General features: G+C 41.3%; 1 protein-coding gene across 7 annotated transcripts in view; it reads right to left on the bottom strand.

The window, feature by feature from the left end:
* SYNE1 (spectrin repeat containing nuclear envelope protein 1) overlaps positions 1–25,205 on the bottom strand; it is a 318,475-nt gene extending 293,270 nt beyond the window's left edge. For 4 of the 7 annotated variants that reach the window (XM_049801249.1, XM_049801260.1, XM_049801247.1 and 1 more), the window contains exons 1-2: positions 25,189–25,204; positions 15,423–15,687 (exon numbers count right to left, since the gene is read on the bottom strand). In XM_049801249.1, the coding sequence (XP_049657206.1) occupies positions 15,423–15,486 (64 nt within the window). In that variant the 5' untranslated portion in view covers positions 15,487–15,687; positions 25,189–25,204. Of the gene's footprint in view, positions 1–15,422; positions 15,688–24,604; positions 24,660–25,188 lie in introns of those variants that run through there. The other 3 variants (XM_049801239.1, XM_049801241.1, XM_049801240.1) reach the window with 2 other exon arrangements.
* Between the last annotated feature and the right edge of the window lie 782 nt (positions 25,206–25,987).

Below are 25,987 nucleotides of genomic sequence, written 5' to 3'. Positions count from 1 at the left end.
GTCCGGATTACCTGAGGCAGCATGCACCCAACCTGCAACTACCTCCAGAGCACAAGAAAAAACAGTGAAATGCATTGCCCACTGCCCAGTTCACAGTTCAAGGTCTCTCCCTTCATAGGCCTCCAGCCTTTCACATCTATGAACACACGCACATGTACTTCAGTGTAAAGTTATTCAACCTGATAATATTTGCCAAATGGAGAAGAGATTCCTTGTGCCCTTTTCCACTCCACTTCTCACGTTTACGTGCTCACAAGTGACACACTGTCACTCAGGACTGAATTCTGAAATAATGTAGGTGATAAAGCAAGGTGATCACATACTCTCCTGGCTTCACAACTATGAATTATGTCAGCTTAGGTCGCAGTCTTATCTGGTGCATCTTGTGCTAGCTTCTCCAAAACGTCTGCCTCAGCCTTCACCAAACTACTTAGATTCTTCCTCAAGGACAACACACCAGCTGCAAGCCCTGCATTTTTTTCTATACAGCACTAAGAGGCTTGTAGTAGTACATTGACTATATTTTCAATCTGTATTTGAGTCTTAGTTGCAGAAGAAACGTTTAGATGTACACATCTCTTAATTTTGATGCTAAAAAGGGGTGGAAAAAGGGAAACTAGAGAAATTAGATTATTAGATTATACATTATATCGCTAGCCAACAACTTAATCTGATTTCGTGGTTACAGAGGCCTGGTGAACTTAAAAATCTTAAGCTTGGGATTCATTCGCCATAGTGACTTTTTCTCTTTAGCACTAGGTTTATCTCAGTGTCATTCTGAAGGGTTTTTTTCTTTGGTTTTGCTTGTTGTGTGTGTGGGAAAGGAGACAATTTTCCCTCCAAATAAAGCACAGCTTTTAAAGGGTAAATCTGCCAAAGCAGCTTATGTCCAGCGTTGCTGGCAATCAGCCACCAATTCTGTCCAGTCACTGAGGAAAAAAGATTTCTGGAGAACAGATGATCAGCATCCTGTACCACTGGTTTGAGACAGAACGAAAGAGGTCATGTAAATGAAGCATATGGCTCTCAGTGACAAGCTATTGAGTTGTATCTTTAGATCTCAGCATCTCAAGATAAAGGTTTCTATGCCAGAATATAAACCTAGATGACAATGCCTATAAATCTAGATGAAAACACCTAAAAATAAATCCGAACCAATAACCACTGCACAGTCTAAGTTATATGCAAATATTGGCTATTAACAAGCTTTTAATTCTTTCTTGTTCCGCAGCAAAAAGATAAAAAATGTTGAAATTTAGATAATACTAAAATAACTTGCTCTCATCCAAGTCAATTATTAGTAAAAGTTGTAATGAAATTGGAAGTTTTTAAAGTGTAAAGGAATCCAAGCCATAGGTTTTAGTAAAAGAGGCCAAAGAAAACCAGAAGGTAACAATTGACTAGTCTGAAACTAGTCCAATTACACAGACTCAGGGATTCAAATTATTTGGAAACTGAAGTAATGACCTAGAAAACAATGCCCCTTTATCAGGAAGGGAGAAGAAATGGAGGTATTTCTTTATAACAGACGAATGAACGGCTCGCTCTGTATAATTCAGAACTCGCCACCAGAGCAAGTGCAAGAGAATGCTGCAGGATCAAGGACGCACAACCCAGCATCCACCCATCACCCAGTAATTAGCAAACAGTCAAATCCTGATAGGGAGCAAGCAAGTAACAATAGTATAGACGTTTTGATTGTACTCAGAACTAAATTTACTAATTTAGACAAAAGATTTCTCCTTTTTGACTGCAACGATTTTGAAACAGAATACTGAGACCAGAGTCAGAAATCTAGGTTTGATTTCCTCACTGATGTAGGCCCTCAGAGGAATGCAAGTACGACTTTTGCTAGCAGATATTGTACAGTGCCTCCACAATAAACTACTAGAATAAAACCAAACCTTAGGGCAAACATGCTCTTAGATGTTGATCGAGACTGAGACAGTTCACAACCAATAATACAGTTAAAACTCTTGCCATGCATTTTTTATGTTTAGAGATGTAAAGCAGCTTCTTTCTCCATTTACATTTTTTCAAGGCAACGTCATTGATGTTCTCAATATCCAATTTCCCTTCCTCACTAATTTTTTTTCAACATTTCTACCTATCAGAAAGCTATATGGGTTCCTTTTACTTTCATTTCACTTTTTCTTTCACTTCTATGTGTATTCCTACATGTTAGTTTGTTCTGTTTCCTTGAAAACATTATTCATAGCTTTTTACCTAACTTCCAGTTACAAGTTTATCTTGCTGGTAGATGCAAAGAAAGCATTAAAAGATTTTTATTGGTTTTGTGTGTGAAACGGGCTTCTTCTCTTTAAGGCCATTTAATCTTCCACTCAGCTCCAATTTCTGTGCTTTACACTTTCTCCTCTGGCAACAAGAAGTAGCTAAGTGTCCAGAATTTTGATCAATCAACTTTTCTTTCCCTACAAAGGAAGTTCAATGCACATTCTCATGCAAACCTGTTTATATCTTTCTATTGCATTACCTGTGACATTACCATAATTCAGCTTGATACTTTTAAACTTCATCATAAGCCTGTGAGAATAACCAGAGCTCCTTAACCACTGGCACTAATGTTATGTTAATTAACTATGTCACTGAACTCTGTAATAAGAGAAATGGCATAGATTCCAGATTTGGTCTCATTCAGAATACAGATCTGCTGGCAGTTTGCATTTCAGTTGGAGAACAATCACTGTATTGTCATGCCTGTTATTTTAAATAGCTGCATATTTATGCATATTTATTATTTTATTTATATTATTATGAGGTTTGCCACTTTAACTGTGCCAAGAATAAATTGACTCTTCAAATGTTCTGCTGAACGTCTAAGTTGCCATTTTTAAGACAAATTTCAAGCTACTTCCTATTCCTGATGACACAGTTCCCACTATTTTGGGCCTTCAATAGGAACAACCAGCTATTAATAATAAACAGAAATAGCTATTATTAGCTATTGGTAGGTACATGTGCACCTGATTTCTAGTGGTAGATAGATGTGCACCTGATTTCTAGACCCAAGCTGGTACTAGAGTTTTAGGAACTGATTTATTCTTCCTGACTGCAGTAAAAGCCACGTTGCATCCCACATTTTCATAGCAGTGGGTGACAATGAGACCTTCCTCTGTTCCAGTTCCCATCTGGAAAGTGATACTAACTATCCTTGCCACCCTGAGAGGTCAAAATGTGCTACTTCATTACGTATTTGCATACCTCTTTCAAAATCCAACAATGAAAAAAAAAAAAAGAAAAAATCCTTGACTGCTTAAGAATTAGCACAATGACACACCATTAGATAATCTTATTCATAAATGTATGTAATTTCCTATTCAAACCTGAAGACTTCTGACTGACAAATTTAAATATGAAGTATAATTTTTTTGTGCAGGCACAAGTTTCCTCAGGGCAGACAGGATTTAAATGTGCCCAAGATCTCAAATACAAACACACAGAGACAGTAAGCATGAACTATTAGTCTCTTAGAAACTAGATGTAAACACAACAATTAACTGTTCGTGATTCCTTTTATTTATTCAAATCACTTCTGGCAGTTGGTCACACCTCCAGCTTTCTTAGTAACCACACAAATGAAAAGGCAGGCTCAGGATTATGAAAGAAGAATTATGCAACAAGGCTGTGTACAAGCTCACCAAAGCATCCAAACAAAAAGCGATTCTGGAAAGCAAGACCAAGAAAGAAGATTATACAACTAAAGTCTTCTCCCTTCCACGACACATTGCAATGGAGAAGCAGCAGATTTTCTGCTCCCGAGAGAGTCATTCAGCCAGTAAAAACCTAAAATGAACTTCTGCCTCTTTGGGAAGCAGAAAGCAGAAGCTTCACAGTAAGATTCAGAGCCCTGTATTCAAAAAACGTTTAATTTGAATCAAAAAGCAGCATTCCAATCTTTCATTATGGCTAATGGGTTTTGGTAGGATGGATATGTTTTTCAGAAATGTAAACAAGGTTGTCACATGGCTTCACTTTTGTGGACATGGCACTAAAGAAGAAAATTAGTAATTCCAGGATAGCCCAATGACTTTAGCTCACAACTGCTGATAAATAAGTATCTAGGTTTAGAAATATTAACTACATTGAGGGTACTAAATATATTTACAGATTTCTGATTTCTGAATGCTAATACCATTGAAGATTTTTAATCCACTTTATTTGTATGTTTATGAATCAGATTATAGAGTACTTAAATCTTTGAAGACAGACACCTAAAGAAGTATAAAAAAAACACACATCATGCCTTTTTATGGCAATATTTATCTCTAGGTACCCAAATGCCTTTTCAAATCTTGTTCTTCCTGCATTGCACAACTTCAGTAATGCAGAGCAGCCAGAAATCCAGGTTAATTAGCCTTGTGTCCTGTCTAATCAGTCTCAAACCAGGGTATGATTATCCATGTTTTATTACTGCAACTCACATCTGCTAACAAAGCTTTATGCCCAGAAGACTTCTGCTAACACGGCGGCTTGATCACATTTGCTTTTTCTCGGATTTGTGATTGATCATTGGTTAGTCTCAACTGTCTCTCCTGCCCGCAAGCTTGACTTTCGGCTTCCTTAAGCATCCCCTCACCCCAGCATGGCCTGAGGTTCTCTGACAACATGCTCCACTGGGGGAAAAACGCCAGCTGGGCTGCAAAGCTCAACAAAGGGTCCATTCCCAAACATTTCTCTCCTCATTTGGATGGGAGCACAAGCTTTGTGACTTCCATTAAAAGGTATTTCTTGTCCTCCTCACTGTAACAGCTTCACCCATGTGTGAATGGAACAGCAGCATCCAGGCCGCCAAACAGCACTCAAGCACGTAGCCAATCCGACTAACAACAGAGAACGATTAGGCTGGTACAGTGACTGGCTTAGTAGCTCGTAACTGTCGTAACTGGCGATGCTGATTCTCCACTCTCTCCTGAAAAACCACGTAGTGTTTCTGGGCTACCCAGTGGACCTAAACAGGTGGGGGTTTTTTGTCGTTGTTATTAACAGGAGTCAAGTACGAGAGAAAATTCTGCTATTATCTGCAACTCTCTACCAAGCAAGTGTCAGTTTGCAGTCTCAGTTCTGACTCAGTACCAGGAATGGCTGCACCACTTGAACCTGGAAAAGCCTAAAGACATCTTGGCAAATGAGACAATAAAATAGGAACCCTGGCCAAAACAAACAGAATGAAGAGATGGGCCTTTACACAAGCTCAACTGTAATAATGATTTACTCTTATTTCCTCGGGAGAATGGAAGCACAGTCCAAAACCTGAATTTACCACAAATAACCATAATTTCTTAGCAACAGTCAAGTCTGAAGACTGCAGTCTCCATTCCTAAGTGAGCTTTTTCCTTTCTTCTTTTTTCCTCTATTAGGCATTATAAGCAAGTAAATATTTTGCTTTGCTTTTCTACACTGGATTGGCCTCATATCTTCTTGAATACTGTGATCTTGTACATAAGGTGGTTTTTTTCCCTCCAAGACCGGAAAGCTAACAGTAATACTCTTCACCTACTACCGCTGTTACAGTTCATTCCCTTCACCTCATGGAAAGAAGATTTTTCCTTTGTTTTAATGAGCTTAAGATAAAGCCTTTACAGAACAGCTGCTGCATTCACAAGGTCTGGAAGTGAGTGGCTTTCTCGCAATAGCGCCTTGAGTAAAGTCGTACAGAAAGTCCACGCCGACGTACGGTCTTTGCTCTATATGGCCAAGAAGCTGTACCTCTCCAGGTATGCCAACGATAACCTCCAAGCAAGCTGGTGGAGGCATGACAGCCTATGCAGCTGACCTATACAAATAAGGCGCAGAAAGCATAGGAACGGTATACCACGTTTGTACAGGCCTTCAGCATCTCCGTAAAGGGATGATGAAGTTTCCCTGGGAATTATACTCAAATAGCTAAAAAGAAACTCAGCGATTTGGGTAAATTAAATTGTAACTCTCTTTCTGCAGCAACAGCTATGCAGATACAAGATGTTATTAAATGTTCCAGATGTATCTCCTATCAGGGTGAATACAATGACATTCTTTAGCTTGGAGATTCATAGGTTTTGCAGGTTTGTGTCACAAGCCTAACTGCTATAAAGAGATTACATACGTTCTCCATAGACACTTAAACCAATGTGCATCAGTGAGGGCATAATCCTCTTAAAAGTACTAACGACTATGTAACAAATACTGAAATGTAATTACATAAAGTCTAGTGAAATTACAGTAAAAGAAGCTTCACAGATTATGTCGCTTAATATATTAACGTTCACGTTCCACGTAATGAAACTCCAAACGGCATTTCACAACGCTCTATGTTAACAACGATGACTCCTCAGCAGGGAAAGCATGAAAGACAGATAAACCGGAGCGAGAGGGGAGAGCAGGCTGAGGTGTGGGCTCTTGGCCTCCAGCAGGCTGCGCCGGGGCTGGGCTGGAGCCCAAAAGGAACCATCCTCACCATGCAGTAACTCGGCATTGCTCCTTCTTCCACGCTTACCTGAAGGTTATTACCCCAAAACATCAGGATGCTATTCTACTAGTTCCCTAACAGCTCTGACATTGAATTAAAGTAATCACTGGGACCCCAAAATAAATCAGGATCTGGTTCAATGGACAGGGTGGAGGCTAGCTTTTACAATTAGCCTTAGTTCCTTCACACACCTTCTGAAAAAAAACATTATGTGTGGACCGGCCCCAAATTCAAGTCTACTAACAAATGAGAAAAATAAAACATACCCCTCAAACAAGCAACCAAAATTTGAATATAAACATCAGTTGTGCAATTAAGTAATCAGTTATAACTTCCTGCAATATATTTCAAACATCTCTTCTTAGTTTTCCATGGAGAAATAAATTCCAAAGAGCTGGGGGGTGGGGGTGGGGGGTGGTTCCATTTTTTTTTTTTCTTTCTTTCTTCTTTTTCAAATAGACTATTGGATTCTTAATAGGTTGTTGACACTTCTCCCATAAGGCTCCATGACATCTTAGATGAAAGACAGAACAAGTAGCCTGTTTTCTTGCACGCAGTAATAGACGATTCACTTGGATACATATGACTGCCATCTAAAAAACCTCAGTGTGAGTCTAAAATTAGAATTCTGTGATATGACTCACAAGGAGAAGCTTTGTGAGAGAAACTAGGATATTTTTAAGCAAATGAAGTCTAAACTGCAAAATAAAAACTGCATTCTAGAAATAGTCTGTGGAATAAATTACTAATAATTGTTAGGTGTTACTTTTTATCTGTGTGTTTTATCTGCCTGCAAGTATACCCTCGGAAGTATCTTATCATCCCGATAATTAAAGGTGGTGAAGCTTCCGATTTCCACGAAAGGGCAAAACAGGATTACAGGAAAACAGTAGAACTTTCTTACTGAAATACTTTGGCTTTATACTACAGAAGCCCCTACGTCAGTATACAAGCATAACCAGGAATAGTTCCTCTACAAAACTATTTTAATGGTTATTAATTAGTAACTAGGGACAAGAGACACGTCCCCCTGCAATGTTCAGTTCCTCTAGTATTAAAAAACGAGAGGTGGCATTCCAAAAGGGAGGGTTATTTATGATGATGACAATTTGCTATGGTCAAATTTAATAATACACCAAAATGTACAAGATATATTGTAGGAAGATACACAGCTGGGAGAAGATAAAGTTTAATTTTTCAAGCCTGCAGTATACACTAATATAAACAGGAAATTAATTAGATGCCACAAAACAGACAAATGACAAATGTCAAACCTGCACAGAAAAACCTGACATCATAATACTTTGAAGATATTCTGCTTCCCGATACCCCCAACCCAACGCTATTACTAAAATAACTGTCTGTCTAGCAGCCTGTCAGAAGAGAGGGGATGCTCTCAAAAATACTCATCACTGTAATATTTTCCTTCTCAAAATCTTTATCTTCACTAAACCCTCAAAACTGACACATAATTGTTCCTATTTAGACTTCTTGAAATATCACCCCTTTCACGCTAGTAACAAACGTGGCAGATGTTATTTTTAAGATAGAGTCTCAACTGAAAACTGTTTCTGAGCATTGGACAGGGATTTATCACAACCAGTGTTCAACAGCTGCGGTGTGGATGCCTCCATACGAGCTTGTCACACTAGACTGAGTGGAGTGGAGCTGCTGAAGACAGGTTTGTATAAAACACAACTCGCCTGACATATTTTGAATATCCACTATATTTCAGAAGCAACATTTTTAACTACTGTCTTTAAAACAATCCAAGGAAGATTTGCCTCTTGCACTTGCCTCCTGCATTTTGTGTAATGAATCCTGTCCTCAGTGTTTTAATAGTAGCATATGAGAAGAATTTCAATTTTTGATCTGTGTTCCTCCAGAACCAAATGAAAGCAATCTTGGTGTGAAACACTACCATGTCAACCATTTTCTGTCCTAAATATATACTTTATCCCAGAAGAAAATTGAAAAAAATATGTTGATTTTTCTTAAATAGCAACCCAAATGTAAATACATGTTTGTCATTTATACCACCTGTGTGATCTTTAGTGCTTTGTATCCTGGTTGACCATCAACCAGCTGGAAAGAGGAGCACAGATTAGTTTACCAACCTGCGAGAACTGTGCTGTGATCACCAAAAGTGCAAGCAAGAAAAAAAAAAAGTAAGTAGGAATATGTTGATTTACATTACATTGATTCTGGGAGAAAAAGCAGTAGAAAAGTCTAAGCAATGAGGTGGCAATATTAAAATAAATTAAAAAAAAAGTATTTTAGATCACTAACTTGGAATTTGTTAACAAAGAAAAAAAAACTCTAAAACCAAAAAAATAGGACCACACTTCACTAAAACAAATGCTGCATTGCACGGACTGCGCCAAGACTGTGTTCTCATTGAGAACACAAAATGAAAGCTAACTGCAGTCAAAAAAAAAAAGTTTCTTTTCACTGAGGTACTTATTGGTCTATATGATGAAACATTCTAATACAACATGATACCTGGAATTCAGTGCATACTTTAGTCATTTGTGCTACTAGTGAAATGTTTTGATTGTATCCTTTCCCCTATATTTTTGCAATACCTGCAGGTAGCTCAGAACTTATCTTTGCTGGCAATGCATCAGATTATTACTATCAGTTACCCAGGTCAGAAGAAATCTGAACTGGATTCTCACAGGACTTGTCTCCATATGCATAAGCTAGAATAAAATACTTCTACCAATGGTTATTTTACAGCTAGCCTTAGCAACTTTCCTTATCCAATGTTAACTAATATTTAACCTGAATATCCCTGGCTGCAGCCTAGGCCTTTCACATGTTTTTGTTGTAACAAATGAAAACACTTGATCACTTTTTCTTTTTTACTGTTTAATGGTTTTCTTTTCAGCTATGACGTTTTTTCCAGCTGTCCTGACTTTCATGCATAAATCTTGCAATACAATATTTTGTTCTGAAATAATATTAACTTACATTTTCTCACACCAAAAAAAAAAAAAAAAAAGAAGAGAGATCCTGCTTGAATTCTTCCTGTTAAGTAACACGTGGGCTGTAGTGTTATTCAGATTCCCAATTCATCATTGAGATTTACTTGGCCTTCAGGTCATATACTCTACAGGTTCAATAGAGTCAAAGGAGTATACTTTCCCTTAACGCACTGCCAATGGGTAATGAGTTGCCTTAGTCACAAGACTCGCTCACCTGACACACTTTTGCAACTCAAGAATCTTCTAGATGCAAGGAAGCTGCAGGAATTGAGGTGGGACATTTCAGAGCATGAAAGATTGCAAAGAAAAAGGCCGCACCAGCAGGACTACATGGAACCAGTATACGCCTGCAAACTAGACAGAAGGAAGCCTTAACCACAGTAGTATGTGTGATCTGGGGATAAAACTCAACTGTGCAAGCTGTGCAGCATGCCCTTCCTGACCGAGCACACCTTTTCAATTTTGCTCACATTTACAAATGTGATCTTGCAGTTTGATCTTGCAGACGATAAAATGGTGAACAGTACTGAAAATGGAGACCCTGCGACTTGCCTTTTTGCCAGGAGCTCATCTGACCTCTACAAACCAAGTTTCAGCTGGTTCAGGGCTAAGGTAAGAGGAGGAAGAGCACCAGTGGAAAGAAAGCTAGGAACATGCACGCAGTGAAGCAAGGTAGCTTTCAATAGCAAGTATCTGTTAAATCACCTTAGCTTAATGTTAAACTGTGGCTCTTGGCACTGTTGACTTAGAGAGAAAACAACCAAAGGAAAGTGCTGATGAAGGTACATATTAACAAAGTGCCTATCAGCTAACTAGGAAAAAAAAAAAAAATCCACTGTTTTGTTAATGGCTACTGCTAGCATGGTATGGAAAAGAAACGCTAGGATGTAAAAGGAAGAAAAAGAAGAGCCCAAATTTAAGGGTGAGAGAAGGGGAAGTAAGGATGATCCAGAAGAAAATCAACCCCCAGCATTCTGTGAATAGTGCTAATAGAAGGAAGGCATTAAAATCACAGGTGATACTCAGTTGTAGGTAACTTTACATAAAATAAGGAGTGGACTTTAAGCTAATTTGACCTGTGTGTGGAAGCTTTTCAGGAGTGTCTGAGGGTGACTAGAACTATGGCTTCTTTCCATCATAGTGGGTCTTCATGAATGACCACATTGCTTGCTTTCCCACCATAGCTTTTCCTACACAATGAAGTGTCTCTACAGTGAGCTTACAAAAGCCCAAAACACTCACAAGCCAAAATGAGTTTAAGAGCCTAATAAGAACAGTGGTGCAACCCAGAACCAAATAGAAGATTGAGAAGACATTTTTTATGCTTTCATATAATTGGTAGAGGTTTTTTCAAGGCAACAAAGTGATTGTCTTGCAACATTATATTGTTTAAATTGCTGTACTTTGTTATTCATTTTAACCCCATTCAGTAAAACCAGTTCTAGGGTGTACAGTCTCAAAATATCAGTAATACCAGAGCAACTTAATTGGGGTAGCATATATGTTAGGATTGTAATGCAGACTGAATTTTTGTGACCCACTATAGATACAGACAAAAATGTCCTGCTTGACTAAATGGACCACACAATAATGAAGACAATGCCACTCAGAAGAATCTCTACCCAGCACAGATAACTGAGAAATTGGAGGAAACAAATAGAGGGAGGGAAAAGTGGGAATGAGAAAACCCTGCAGGACTAGTATGATACAGTGACTGTTCAACATCACCTCACAAGCCAGTAAGAGCAAATCACATGCAGGAGTGACAAGGTCCAGAAAAATGGGACACTTTTTTTTTTCTACTTCTTTTTTTTTTTTTTCAAAACAGCATGAACATGACTGTAGTTCGCTTGTAACTGTGTAGTACTTATGGAAAGACTGAATTTCATGATGGCAGGGATTACAAAGACATAAGAGGTTTACTAGCTTGTTTTCCAGCACCTCTTGCTTTGATTTTTGCAGCTATTAAAAATGCTATAAGAATCTTTAGTGTATGACCAGCTATATCGTTAGTGAAACTTGCACTTCCTATAGGCTAAGGAGCAGTGCTTTTGTGCCAACTGGCATTTAATGCCCTGAGTAATCCCAAAGACTATCCCAGAAATGTACATCGGTGGTGTACACCAGTTCTGCTCAGGTTTTGTGAGTGCTTTTATAATATGAAAAAGTAAACTAGGAAGCATAAGGTAGTGTAGAAAACCTTGAAATGTGCTAGCGAGGAATAAATTACGCAAAGACCATTACATGAAAGGATGTCATCAGTTCATTTGTAGTACCATGAGGATGGGTTCCTCGTGCTTAAATTCAGCAATGAAAAAAATCGGGTGTCATCTCTCTATTCTCTCGTCTCTCTCTGCAGCCAATGAGGAGAGAGAGGCACTTCAAGAAAATTATTTACACCCTTCTTAAACACCTGCCTTATGTTGCATTAGCTCCTGTAGTAGTGTCGACACCATTTAAGTACCTGAAAGCCTGACTGGCTTGACCCAGGCGGGATGGAGCTGGCAGCCCGTGAGCACTGAGCAGGGCAGCACTGTTGGAGCGAGCGCCGAGGGAAGGTTAAGCCGTAAGCCGAAGCTAGGGGAAAGATGCCACGTGCAGCTAAGGGTATGTGTCTGGCAAAAGAGTGAGATAGAGGGCAACTATGACTTCTGTGGATTTATACCTACCTTTCTGATTATGATTAACCTTTTCTCAGAGACACCTCCTCTCTCTCCATTTAAAGTGGTAAGGCCACTTCTTTCTGCAACTTTTGCCTATTACATATGTTATAAAATTCCCAGAATTAAAGTGTAATAGGAAGTTTTTTGCTTCAAAACCATACACTTATTAATTAAAATTAAAGTGGCAAGGGATCATACTCCTTCTGGAGAGGCCCACCTCTCTCCCTTGAGTGCAGATGGAGCTATAATGAGTAGCCCTATGTCTCAATTTTTATTAGGATGACAGGGATGATGAAGTGAGAGATGGTAAATCTATTCTCGGTGCCCACCTCTCTCCTGTGCCCTGCCTGGCCTGGCCTAAAGGCAGAGTAGATGCTCCATTCTTCTGGGCAGAGAGCACAATACTGCAACAAGCCTTTGCCTGGGCACCATGGGATAAGACAGGTTGTATGTACACTTGCATACAAACCCACAGCCCAGCACATTGCACACCTTTATGATTGTTTGTCCCAAGTGATATGCATTCTTCGAAAACTCTGTAACATTTACAGAGTGCATTGCAAATGTCATAAACACCAAAGGAAAGCGGCTGGAAAATTTTTTCTATTAAAAAAAAACAAACCGAAACAATAAAAAAACCCAACACCAGAACCAACCTTGTTGCTCTCTGACAGTTTTTAGGAAAGCTGATTTAATTGCATTCACTTACAGTATGTACAGCAGAGATTTCAAAACTGGTGTTGAGAATCCCAGTGAAAAGTGGCATTTTTCTGGTCTTTCCTACCCTTACCTACCACAAACTTACTGAAAACCTGTGAGGTAAATGTGAGACAACAATGTGGAGGAGGGAGCACAGCTTGCTTCACCTCTCTCCTTAAATGCGGACAAATTCCCATCACTGACATCTATCTTGCAGCACTCTGACAGTGTCACACAAGGAAGACTCTCCTGCCTCAGCACGCAGCCAGGTACAAAAGCAGATGTTCTAAAGCACAACTGCTGCTCGGCACTGACTGAGGATCCCCCAAACCATCTCCGTTCCTGTTACACCGCAAATACCGTCAGTTCCACCTTGAGCTATGCACCCAGTTCCAGCTGCACCGATTCTGGGCTGCCATGCAAACGCACCAAGAAATATGTCTGTGTTCCTATGTCCATACCTGCTCCTATTTCAGCTGACTATATTCTGAAAGGTAGAGCAACTCAGAAAGGCTAAGGTAGTCGCAGTGCAGATTGCCTGCTCATCCATAATGCAGAACTACAGACTAAAAAAAGACTGAGGCTCCCAGCACTCCACTCTTGGCACAGGTGATTTATTGAGGTAGTGCTTCTACAGCTAAACTCAGATCCTAGCAATACCAGGCTGAACTGACTTCATCTGAGAAGCAAAGAATCCAGTTATAGGTATGACTTCAAACTAATATGCAATGCCAAGTTTACATTTAGTTCATACATTTTCTTCTAAAATGTCTTCACTTAATTATTTTTGCTTAATATCCAAAAAGAAAAAAACTCACATATAGCAGACTGAACTATATATCAGATCACAACAGAGCAAAATACATAAAAATGAAAACCAATTATGTACAAAAAAAGTACAAATAAACAGAACAGCCATTTTGTCAGCAACAGCTTTACAGATGTTTAGAAAGTTAGTATCTAACAGTCTGATAATTAATAGTCCACATGCTCTGTAAATTCCTCCTGTAGCATCCTCCTTACTCATTGCTTGAGACTACCAGCCTGAATGATCCTCCCTGAACACAGCTGAGCTCCCTGATCCTTTCCTTTGCAATATGCCTCCACAACCTTCGAGCACCTCTGCCATTTCTCGCATGCATTTCTTCATATTCTTCAGAAGGTCTCACAGTTTCATAATTATCTCATTTCTTGCTTCAAATCTTTTTTTTTTCCTGGAATCCTTATTAAGAATATGACTTCTTTTAAATATATATTATACTGATAAATATATATATATATAAAAATATATATATACACACACACGGTATACCAAGACCCCTACCTGGTCTGTGAGCAAGGTTGCCTCACTGTACCCTTGCACTCCTTCATTTGTTTGTGTCTACCTGAAGTGTCTTTTTCTAATGTTTAAACCACAAATTGTCTGGGCAGGGAACATTCCCTCACTCTACATTTGTGAGCACTTTGAACAACCGTTGTCCAAGATCGCAGCCTAAGAATTAGCAAACACAAATAAAAATAGCAAGGAAAAGACTGTAACCATACAAAAGGCTGAGAAACATCAAACAGAAGCATTTTGGAACTGGAGAAATGCTGTAGCAGGTCTAAACAGGACAGGCTCCGCATCTTGATTTATTTGTCTACTGAGGCTACATGAAAATTATGGATGCTAGTTGTAGCTGGTGGCTGGGAAGCTGAGTTCAGATATCCTGAACTGAAAAACAATAAATGGAAGGAAAAGCCATGGGAAGATAAAGCTTCCAGATTTAGAAGATTCAGAAAGGGGTAGCAAGGGTTCTGTGCATACAAGCTTTTGTTGAAGTCAGTGGAAGCTGGTGTGTTCAGGGATTTATGATCAAGTTTAAAAGTTAACAGGAGTGAAACCTACAGCAGCACTGACAATTTCTTTCTAGTCAATACCATCATTTGAACAAAAACATATATTCTGAATGCAAGCTTTTAGCTGCAGCATTTAGGTGAGTAACTTCTAAAAAAGACAAAAACTTAATTTAATAATGCTTTATTATAAGAACTTAAAACCATAACGAAAACTCAATGAATATTGCAAAGACATCCTGTGATATGTTAGCTAAAAGGTCACCAACTTCAGCACTAATAATTAGCTCATTGACCTATGAATTCTTCAATGCTTAACGCTATAATAAGGTTCAGTTCTCATTTGGAGACAGCAAGTATTGCTAAACTAATAAATACCAGTTTATCAGTAGCGCAGATCTACCTGTAGACTTCATAGCTGAGACAAGGATAGATGTAATTTCTATTCTCTTTTTCTATGAGAAAACTGATGTGCAATCAGTTGCACATCACGTGGGGGAAACAGAACCAAAGTCACATAATCTTCAGTTCAGAGTCCCATCCCATGGATCCACATCCATAGTATCAGCTGCTTTTAAACACCACCGTTAATGCTACACCAAAGGACTCATATAATCAAAGCCCTTCAGATATACAATAAATATTTTCCAGTAGGTAAGTTTAGAACAGTTATTAAACTTCAGAAATAGCATCCTGACTGTGCACTACAGCAAGAAATAGGAACCTCCATTTACGAATGGATGGCAGAGCGCGCCAGCCCAAGTCACTTACCTTGAAGTCGTTGCATGACATTGGCAATATCTCTAGATCTCGCCACTAGTCGGGATGAGGCCATGATCTCTTTGCAGCGAGTCCGCTTCCCCTGACAGAAGTCTCCCTCCAAGCTGCTGACCTCGGTGCGATGAGGATCTCCACGGCTTCCTTTTCGCGTTCGACCCTCAGCCCCGGCACAGCATGCCTGGGGAAGTCGGATGCCTCCGGTCCAACGCCAGCCCTCACGGGGCCAGGGAACAGCACTGGCAAGCAACCTCAGCGCCTGAGAAAGTAAGTACCAAAACTTAGAGGAAATGTTTACCAGCTCTGCAAAACTAGGAAATCTGAGTCTTAATAGCTATTTTAACATGTGAAGAGCAGTATATTTTGCCCATAGCGCACACCCCAGCCAGGGACACAATTTATGCTAAAAGCTTGCTTGGCAATCATCAGCGGAATGAAGCTGCAAAAAAACAAATCATTAAAAACAATTGGCAAGGCACCAGACATCAATGCTTTCCTGAGGATGCTCGTGGATGTTGGTTTAGAAATAACAATAATGTTATATATATTAAAAGTAATACTGTAATACTTCTTCATGTAACTAATATTAGGTATAAAGGAGGAATAATGAAACCACCTGTAAAATCCAAAAGCTGTACAAATCTCATTCTATTTCACCAAGCTAGAAAGGAGCATGTAATAGTAACTCATTGATCAGAATAATCCCTAATTCCACTGGTCTATGTGCTCTAACTTGAACTATTCAGATTCATATACTTTATTATTAAATAAAATTGTATTTACATTCACTTTTCTAGTGTATGAAGATGCTGTATTTTGGGTCATTTAACATCAAAAGCTGTGAACTAGAACCGCTACATGAACTTAACACTGTTGTAACTGTAATAAGATCTACATGACTATAAATCTGGTCTAAAAAAGAAATCAAATTAGGTTCTTCAGATAATGTTATAAATAACATCTTATCTTCTGAGGAACAAGTTCATGTTGTATATGTGTTCACCTGTTTCCCTGTTAAGACTTAAGAACACCAAGAATAACTGGATTCATACTACACACACCGGGTGCATCCCAAATTCGAGATGACATGCAGTTGATCAATACCACAAATACGAGTGGGTTTATTGGCACTGTGCATTTTCCTCTTTTCCTGGCCCCAAGGTCTGTCAGGGAACAGAGTCCAACATCAGGCAGACAAGCCTTTAGGCTGCACAGCTTTAGGCATGCTGAACTGTCCCAAAGGAGCTGTGTCAACATGTACGGGCTGCCAGCGGAAATCACATTTCAACATTTCCATTTCTGACTCTTCAAACGCTGCCTGACCCAAGGAACTCCCCGCTTTCCCTCGTACTGCTGTTTTTATTGTATGTTTACCTTGTATTTTGAATACAGAAGCGCTGCTCAGGTCAGTAGACCAAGCTGGCTTTAAACTATCGGAGCCGAGGGAAGCACACGTCGATGGATCGAGGTGCAGAACGGCCTGTAAAGTCCACTCGTGTGCACGGGCTGCGCTCTTGCATGTCGTGGCCAGACTGGTACCAATACGTAAGTATCCAGCCACATTACTGCTATTTTTGCACATGCCTACACTTTACGCAAGACACCTGGACACTCCTATCCCTGCTCTCTTCCCATGCGTGCCTGCTCTCTCCTTCGGGGGCCCCCTCCCTTCCCTCCCCCCTGCCGCCTTCCCGGCTTTGCCCCTCACCCTTTTCTTGGGGTGCACAGAGACCGTGCGTATCAGCCACCGTTTCCCAAACACGGCAAGGCACCCTGGCAGCTAGGAAGGCTCGCCCTTGCGACAGCTAGGCACGAAAAGATGCCACCATCGCGCCTCTCAGCTGCAACGCTGGCTGGGGCTGAAGGTCCCCAGCATCGCTGAATCCCCCCAGAGCGCGTCGGCAGGCAGAGCTCTCTTCCACGGCGGACGCCAAGCAGTGCCTGACTCGGTGGATGGGGAGGAGGAGGAAGGTTTTCTGCTGCTCGAGCCCACGTACGTCAGCTTGGCGAACTTTGCAATATTTAAAGGAAACATCAGGTTGTCTAACCCCATCCAAACCAGAAATATTTGTAACAAAGCAGGTTGAACGAAGCCTTGCTTCTGCAGCAGCGGCACTGCTAACAGTTCAAGTAGTACGCTAAGCGAGGTATCGTGACTTTTAATAGCAAGCTGCTAGACTAATTGTTGGGCAGAGATAAGGAGTATTAAAAATGCCTCGTCTGACTGGTTTTTGGCTAACAGCAGTAACAATATCAGAATATCAGCCCACTCACACCGTGACAGAGCTGGTGTAAATCAGCTATACACAAGCAGATTTAGAGGAGCTGTGGAAGATGCTGATCCAACTCCAAGTTAAAAGCAGCTGGGAAACTGTAATGAAGATGTATGTTCAATCTACTCTTAGAGCAGGCTGAGTCACTGTGCAGCGATAAATGGCAGACTTGCAATTAATAATTTATCTAGCTGATGTTAAATTATATGCTGCATAAGAAGAATCTGCGGTTCTAAATATCGCTCCTTATTCAAAAGCTCCTTTGCAAGCAGTGGGAATTAACTCAGTTAAAGAGGACGCTAAGTTAGTACAGGTGGGAAGGAAGATTCTCGTGTGCACAGTCACCTCCAGAAGCAGAAGACCACAGCTCAGAGCACAGTGAAGATATCAGCGGAATAGATGAAGCTCCATGCACCCTTCTCACCTGTCTTCAGCCAAAATCTATAGCTCCACAGAACAAGAAAACCTACATACACAGTCAGCTATTCAATGTAATGCAGAGGGGAAATTTTTCCTGACTTCTACCAATAGTTAAAGCCTGCAACTAAAGATCTTTTTTCCCCACTGAAAGATTATATTTTTCAGATTTTTGAACACTGGAATCTTAATAGCTGTTACACAAAGTAATTTGTAATAAATGGAATGACTTTTTCATTTCAGTGCTAGACACAAAGGTGTCTCTTCAGATGGATATGTTTTCAAAATGCACAGGTTTTAAAAAAGAAAAAAGTGTATGGCTTAAATCTCGTAAGTCAGCCTGAAATAAACCTGAAGGACTATATGAGCTATTCCCTGCTTTAGCATTCAACAATTGATTTTTCATTATTATTAATTTTTTGGTCTGAACATACAGGGAATGAATACACAAGAGTGAAATTGAATGTTTTTGCATATAAATTAGATAATTTTTTGAATTGTATTTGCCACTTATCTGGATTTAATAGATAAAGTTACGCTGACACCATTTTCCTGTATTAATATCCTGGTACTCTGTTTTTAGATGAAAAGAGGAAACATGAACTTTTTCTCTCATATAAAAACCATTAGGCCTAGCAATCTGCTATAGTAATATGCAGTTTTTACAATTCTCTGGATTGTGTTGCTTCTCCCTTCAAATGCCAGAAAACTAGGATGTCTGTTGTATGGAAGAGGTAAGAAAAACAATACATCTATTATGGGTTAACTTTTTCCAGGTGCCCAGTGTAATTCTTATTTTTTCATTGTGCTCAGAAGTGCTTTGAACTATCTGCAAGCAAAAAAGAGGCTGCATTTTCCTTCTGTTGGTAAACCTGGAGTTGCATTTTACCTTTTAGTTCTTAAGGTTTATAAAACGTATTAAAGGAAAACAGACCGGCATGTCAGCAGCGTTGTTCCAGAAAACCAGAGAGACCTGTGCTAGGTGCAGACAACATATAAGAAGGGCAACAACGGCTGAAGATAAACCTGACCAAAGAAAGGGTAAAAAATTCTCTGACTGTCCTTTGTGTTGGCACAAATTGCAGATTCCCACTACACCAGCTTGATGCCACAAACAGCAGCCTGGGGAAGTTTGCTACTGATGTGAAAGTACGGTTGTACCTGAAAATAGAGGTTTAGACTTCTATAATCTCCCATTACAGCAGTAATGGATAAAGAAACTCTAGTCAAACAAGGATAAATACAGATAAACAAGTAAAGATACTGATGAGAGCAAGAAAGAGACAGGTGGCAGACGGTGAAAGGACTGTTTCTAATCTGGGACATATCAAAAAGAGATATTTGAGAGGACAAAAACCAGAGTACTATAATTCAAGGAACTCCTGCAGCTAGAAGTCATATTCAAATGCTACATAGATATAAGAAATACAGTGGAATAACTAAAGTAACTATAGCACATGAACTGAACAGAATCTCAGGAATGACAGAAATAAGGTCAAGCGCTGGAGTGCCATTATATATTAACAAAGAGGCAGACTTCCGTGGTAAGAAACAGTGGTACAGAACTGATCAAGTAAAAAAAAAAAAAACATTTCCAGGAAAGAATTTCTGAGTATGGTTTACTACGGTAGTGCTAGAAGTCCACTTTGATCCACAGGTTCTGCTTCTGAAACTTAAGAGATCTTGGAAATGCTGCCAGAGCAATAGATGCTGTTGGAATTGATGTGATTCTACGAGACAGTGGTGACCCTGTCAGTGCAGAATAAATGATTCACATAAAGGTAGGAACCAGAATTTTCTGGAGGTCATAACTGCATTTTTAAACATCAAACCCTCACAGAAGCAGCTATTTTAGGTTGGGTTTTAGTTAGTAGTGGGGAAAAAAAGAGAAAGCTAATCATAGAAAACAGCTCTGACTAAGGAAGTGATTGATGTAGTCTATACTATTAGAAGAATAACCCAAAGCACGTAAGCAGGTCAGGAGATGATCTAAAGAGACAGTGCTTAAAAAATAAATAAAAGGGAAATCAGTTACAGCAGTCAACTAGACTTAAGAGCACAGCGTCTCCCCTGTGAAGCAGGCTGGGGATTTCTTTAAGTCCAAGGTCCAGTAACTGTACACCTATGCAGGGGAGAATAAAACTGCTCCAGACATAATTGGAAAAGCCATCACTCAGTAGGCAGAAATAAAGGATGAGAAGTGAAGAGCTCTGCCATAGTGCGTGCTGTCTACAGGGACAAAGAGTCACTTGCTGAAAGACCAGCTGAGTTAGACTAAGGAACTAAAGGCAGCAAGCAAACGGTTCTTAGCCAGATAAATAAAAAGAAAGTAGAAAATAAGATCAAGGGGAGATTAATTTGCCTCAGTTAGCATTATACTGATTTTTCCACTGAAGACAATTCTAATAGACAAAGGCACAACAGAAATGGAAATAGCACCATCTGAAATAAAATCAAAGTTAAAAATGGAAAAACGTGATAAAATTAATCCCAGAATACTGAAAAGTAGCAGCTGATGAATTGAGAAGCCATTTGTAAACTCATTTGAATAAATCTGTCAAGCTGCAGGTAATGCCTACCAGATATATTAAAATTAGGAGCTAGAATGAAGAAGTGGGCTAGAGTGACCCAAAATGATTCTTATACTATCTTCAAAGAAAATGTGGTACCTCCTCACTGGTCTTCCCAAATCCAGGCCAAGAGAAGAGTCCCTTTGGTAATCGTTACAGATGGTTGAATTGCAAAGCTGTAGCTGTATGCTTAAGCCCAACGCAGCACAAGCCAGTGCATACTGGAACTTTCCCAAGTCCAATGGGACATAACTGTGCACCACATAAGATCATGGAAAATGCAATTTTGGCTCTGAAAGGTGTTTTTGATAGTTGAATCCCAACACCGTCACTCTGTGCTTCCTTTCTCTACTGCATGGACTGCTTTTGAATAGAAAAAGGTGGAAGAAGAGACAGATTACAACCTTTGACAAAGAACACACTGAAACAAGATGTTCTCACTGCCTATCCAACCCCAAACTGACACTTGATGTGCAGTAGTTACCTGGAGGTATTGAAATTTGTTTTTCTTGGGGAACGTGGGGAAGAAAAGAGAGAGAAGTTTGGATCCTTTCTGGAGCTCCACATTATTTTGGTTCCTCTAGTTACGCTTTAGCATTGTTTGGAGCTGAACAAAAGTTCTTCATTTCGCAGAAGGTTAAGGGTCTGCAACAGCAATTAATAGTTTGGAAGATTCAAGGTAATTTGCACATCTGAAATTTAAATCTGTAGCATATATGGCACACAATTTCTCTATCGTTTACCTATAACTGTACTCTAGTATTTAAAAATTATTTGTAGGACCATAGTCATGCACATACCTATGTATGTATTTACATTTCAGCAAGTAAGCATTTTATTTTCTACTTTCTATTAGGTTTTGGGGGGATGGGCAAAAATCCAGTGGCGTGAAACAGTTTCTTGTCTTGAAAGCTGTAAGTCCGTTTGAACAGAAAATGCGAAGTGTTCTAGGAGAAAACAGAAGGCAGAAACTTGCTATTTTTTTTAGAAAAAATTGGCAGAGCATACATTGTTAGATGTATTCAAAGAAAGGTTGTTCACTTGTCTTTCTGATATGAAAAGTTAAATACAGTGCATACTACAGGTTAGTAATCCTGCTATTGAAATTCTGCAAAAATATATTATCGTTTATATAGATGTTGGTAATAGCAGGAGACTGGGATGAGTAGCTCATTACCTTCTACAAACACAGGATGTAATCCTTGCCTCAAAGGGTTTACTATCTGCGCAGACAAAGACAGGCCAAGATTAAGATCAGAGGTCACAATACACAAGCAAATAGGACAGAGTGAAGTGCAGATATAACGTGTAAGCTGGTTAATGGTAGAAGAGCCATTCTGATCTTTCAGTTTTAATACTGATATCGCATCTAGGGTTACTGTGGCATAATATGACCTATAGCAGAAGGCTCTTGCAGAGGTACATCTGCAGGAGAAAAAAAAAAAAAAGAAAGACCACTAAAATAGAAAACAGTGAAGTATCTCAGGAAAGGGTGGGTCAAACTGAGTCCGAGATAAGCAAGTAACCATCAAGTGTTTGGTATTTCTGCATATCTCTCAGGCAAGAAAGCTTAGCTGAAGTATAACTTGTGAGCAAGGGGCAGATACAGCTGCCATATGAATGGAAAAGCAGAAATACCTCTGTTTTCCCCATTAAATCTGTGCCTTTGAGTGAAAAAAAAGGCAAAAGTTCAGTTGCTTCAGAGGTACCCCACTGCTGTTGGTTTTGTGACCTACAAGGAGACAAAAGAGCTCTAAAGTTTTGTCACTAGCCATGGTAATGAGGAAGTATGCAAATAACTGTTTATGTTTGATGTATGTACTTTCCCAACAACTACAGCTGCTACTTGAAAAAAAAAAAAAAAACACCAAAAAACTGGAGCCACAACTGACTTCCTTTAACAAAGCATAACTGAGGTGGGTTAATGTGGTGTCTGTCCGAAGGGTGAATGTATGTGTATGTCTCTTGGAGCTGGATCCCCGAAGCCCTGTAGAGCCACAGCGATCACTCTCGCTGCGCTGACCTTCGAAGTTCTCCAGGGATTCATGCCTTGTTCAGTGCCTCAACCAGCAAGACCCTCCTTGGGGCCAGGCACTCTTACCTTCTCCTCAAATGTATTTAAATACTAGCAGGGTGCTGCTTCTCCTTCCCTGTGTGCCTCTGCCCTCCCTGAGCCAGTATCAAAGTGTTAGTTTCTTTGTGCAGTGTACTCACTGGCAGGCTGTGTAACTCAGCGTGGCTCTAGGGAAGTTCACAGGAAGATGCTCCTAAGGTCCCCAAGTACAAAAAAAAAAAAATCCTCCGAGGACTCTCACACTTAATAAAGAGAAAGTAATGCTGCATGAAGGTGTACAGTCATGATGAGATTCTTGTGACTGTATTAAGTGCAGCAGTCCAAATCACTACTGGCACTTATCACAATTACTTAGTTTAAAATTTAAAATCCCACCTCAAAAGTATTTGGGTTCATCAGTTATTAATTATACCTATCCATTGGTACTTTAAACTTGGCAACAGAGAATTGCCATTGCCATATATAATCTCTGAAGGTAATAGTAAACAAACAAACCAACCCAGACACTAGGAACAGGAATTGAAAGAACAGGAGGGAAGCGGAGAGACTATTACTTTGACTTTCACATCTAGCACAGTTTGCAAAGGTGAGAATTGAATCACTCCAGCATACAACACGATGCTCATTCTGGAGAGCTGTTTTTTCTGGGGGAAGCTGGTGCTTTAAGGAATACGTTAAACGCACCGTATGACAATGGATATGGACTCACACCAGAAAAAAAAGTGAGTAACTCTACGAATTTTAACACTATACCTCCTAAACCTGTTTCGTCATGTCATTCAGCGCACAAAACTTAGTACAGCAAGCAAAAAAGCAATTGTTTACCAATTAAAATAACATAGCACCCTGATAGCCTCTGTCCGGTGGCAATATGTTAACATAGCTCATCAGCATTTATAGCTTGGGACCTGTTTAGGTGTTAAAGAGCACACAAGAATCACGAAAGTAATTATCAGAGATCATAGAAAGCTGACAGTCCATCGCTAGTACTACTACAGGAAAGCGTGTGCCTGTTGAGAGCCTTTCAGCAGTCTCGGCACTTGAAAAGTGCTGGCAAGCAGCCAGAAACACCCCATACTATTTCCCTACAATCCACACAGGTGTAAATCCCTCGCAGCGAGGAGCACTGGGGCGCCCCTCAGCTTCACGTGATTTACAGAAGTAATTCCTCATCAGTTTGCGAAACCTGGTCTATGATAGCAGACTACTAATAGTCCTTACGAGGACTCTTCCCCAGCACGAATACGGCTGAAAATACGCTTGTCAGAATCCGAGTAACAACCTCGTCCGTCGGTATTTCAGCAGGTCTTACCTCTGGGGAGGTACCACACACGCCAGGACTCTAGGCATCTTTGTTGCGGCGCGCTCGTCCTTTTTGCACCATCGCTGCCCACAACCCAGCCTGACACCCGCTTCTTGGTCACATCGTCCTAGACGAACTACGTTTTGGCCTGCAGCGTGTGACTGAGCAGAAACCCGGGTCTCTCTGCAACACGCACACGTGCGCTTGGAGGCGAACCGCAGCCCTCCTCCGGGATTTCCTACCCCCGTACTCCGAACGGGCAAAAACTCAAATCCCCCCGGGAAAACGGGCAAGCTCCGCAATCACGGCGGCGGCTTTCGCATTAACCTCAAGATAGTTTGGCCTTGGCGGGGGGGAGGAGGAGGAGGAAAAGGAGGAGGAGGAGGACGCGGCTGGGGGGGGGCTGCAGCCGGGAGAGCCTGCCCTGGGAGGGGGGGGGAAAGCCTGCCCTGGGAGGGGGGGGGGGAAGAGCCTGCCCTGGGAGGGGGGGGGGGTGTCCCTCATTCCTGCCCCCCCGGCCCCGCGCCCTACCGCCTTACCTGCGCCCTCGGTACCGCGCTCCTCCGCGCCTCGGTGCGCCCGGCGCGGCTCCCTGGTTACCGAGCACAACACCCCGCCCCGCCCCGCCCCGCCCGCGGCGAGGAAGCAGGTGCGGGGGTGGGCAGAGGGCGGCGCGCGGCGCGTGCCGTGCCCTTGCGGCGCGTCCCCGGCCGCGGCCGCGCTGTCCCTCCTCGCCCCCGCCTGGCTGTAACCGCCCCCGCCCCGTGCCGTGCCGTGCCGTGCCCCGGAGCCCGCTGTCCTTGCGCGCATCGCGGGGGAGGAATGGGGGGGGGGCTGAGCCCCGCCCCGCGGCGGCTGCAGCAGCAGCAGCAAGGCCGGGGGCAGCTTGTCCGGGGGCGGCTGCTTTTGGGGGCTCTGCACGGGAACCGGGGGATGAGGCACCGGCCTCAGCCCCGAGCCTAAACATCTCCCCCTCCCCCCCACCCCCCCCCCCAAAGTGCGCTCTGGCCAGCAACCAAAATACTTCTGAAATTAACTGTATCGAGCTGTCGCCCCTAATTACTATTACTAGTCCTATTACTATTATAATTGTTGCGTGACATGGCGCTCTGTAGGGCATTACCTTCGGCGTAGGCTCCAGAGCATCGTCGTGCCTAAGGCAGGGAGCTGCACAAGCAAACTGGGACGCCGGCACTTACGTAACAGCAGGAGGACAGAAATATTCGAAGGAGCCAGCGAGACGGTCTGCCACTTTTGAGCTCGAATCGCACTAGCCGTGCAACAGCATTTACGCCGCCAGTATAAAACGTGATCCTGCCTCTTCAAAAGGCATTGCGCAAACCCTGAGACTCGGTTATGCTGTTTCCCTCCTTCGTTTGTATTGTTACAGTTGAGGCTAGCTTCATGCGGAAGGCAGAAGGATATTTTTCTGCTTAAGGGATGGATCATCTCTGGTCTGTAGCACGGGGAAAGGAAAACACTCATACAGAGCTGAAATGGAGAAGTTGGGAGAATCAGTGCCAATACACCTCTCAGTTTTTGTCTTTTCTGGCAGTGCTGCAGTGATTCTGCAACATTAGCATGCAGGGTGTTTACTGAGTGGATGGATGAAATCTGAGTTAGGCAGCAGAGATTACTCAGCACCATCCCTTCCTTTAGCGCTAGGCATGTTAACATGGGTGCTACCCTCGCGATAGGAGCACTTACACTTGCGGCACCTATCCCGACACAACACGCAGTTACGGGTCGCGTGCTTGGAGCCGGGATACTGCGTGGAAGAAGCAGACATACCAGGAGCTACAGCAAGGACTCTTGTGAAACTGGGGGGTTTGTATCTAGGTCACCTCCAGCCATCCACAAAAATTCTCTCTTCCTGAAAATGAGTGTAGCCAGGCATATTGGACCTGACATTTTCCTCCTCT

This window comes from Accipiter gentilis, chromosome 5 (assembly GCF_929443795.1).
Source record: "Accipiter gentilis chromosome 5, bAccGen1.1, whole genome shotgun sequence".
NCBI classification, from domain to species: Eukaryota; Metazoa; Chordata; class Aves; order Accipitriformes; family Accipitridae; genus Astur; species Astur gentilis.
This window is presented reverse-complemented; position numbering and strand designations above follow the sequence as displayed.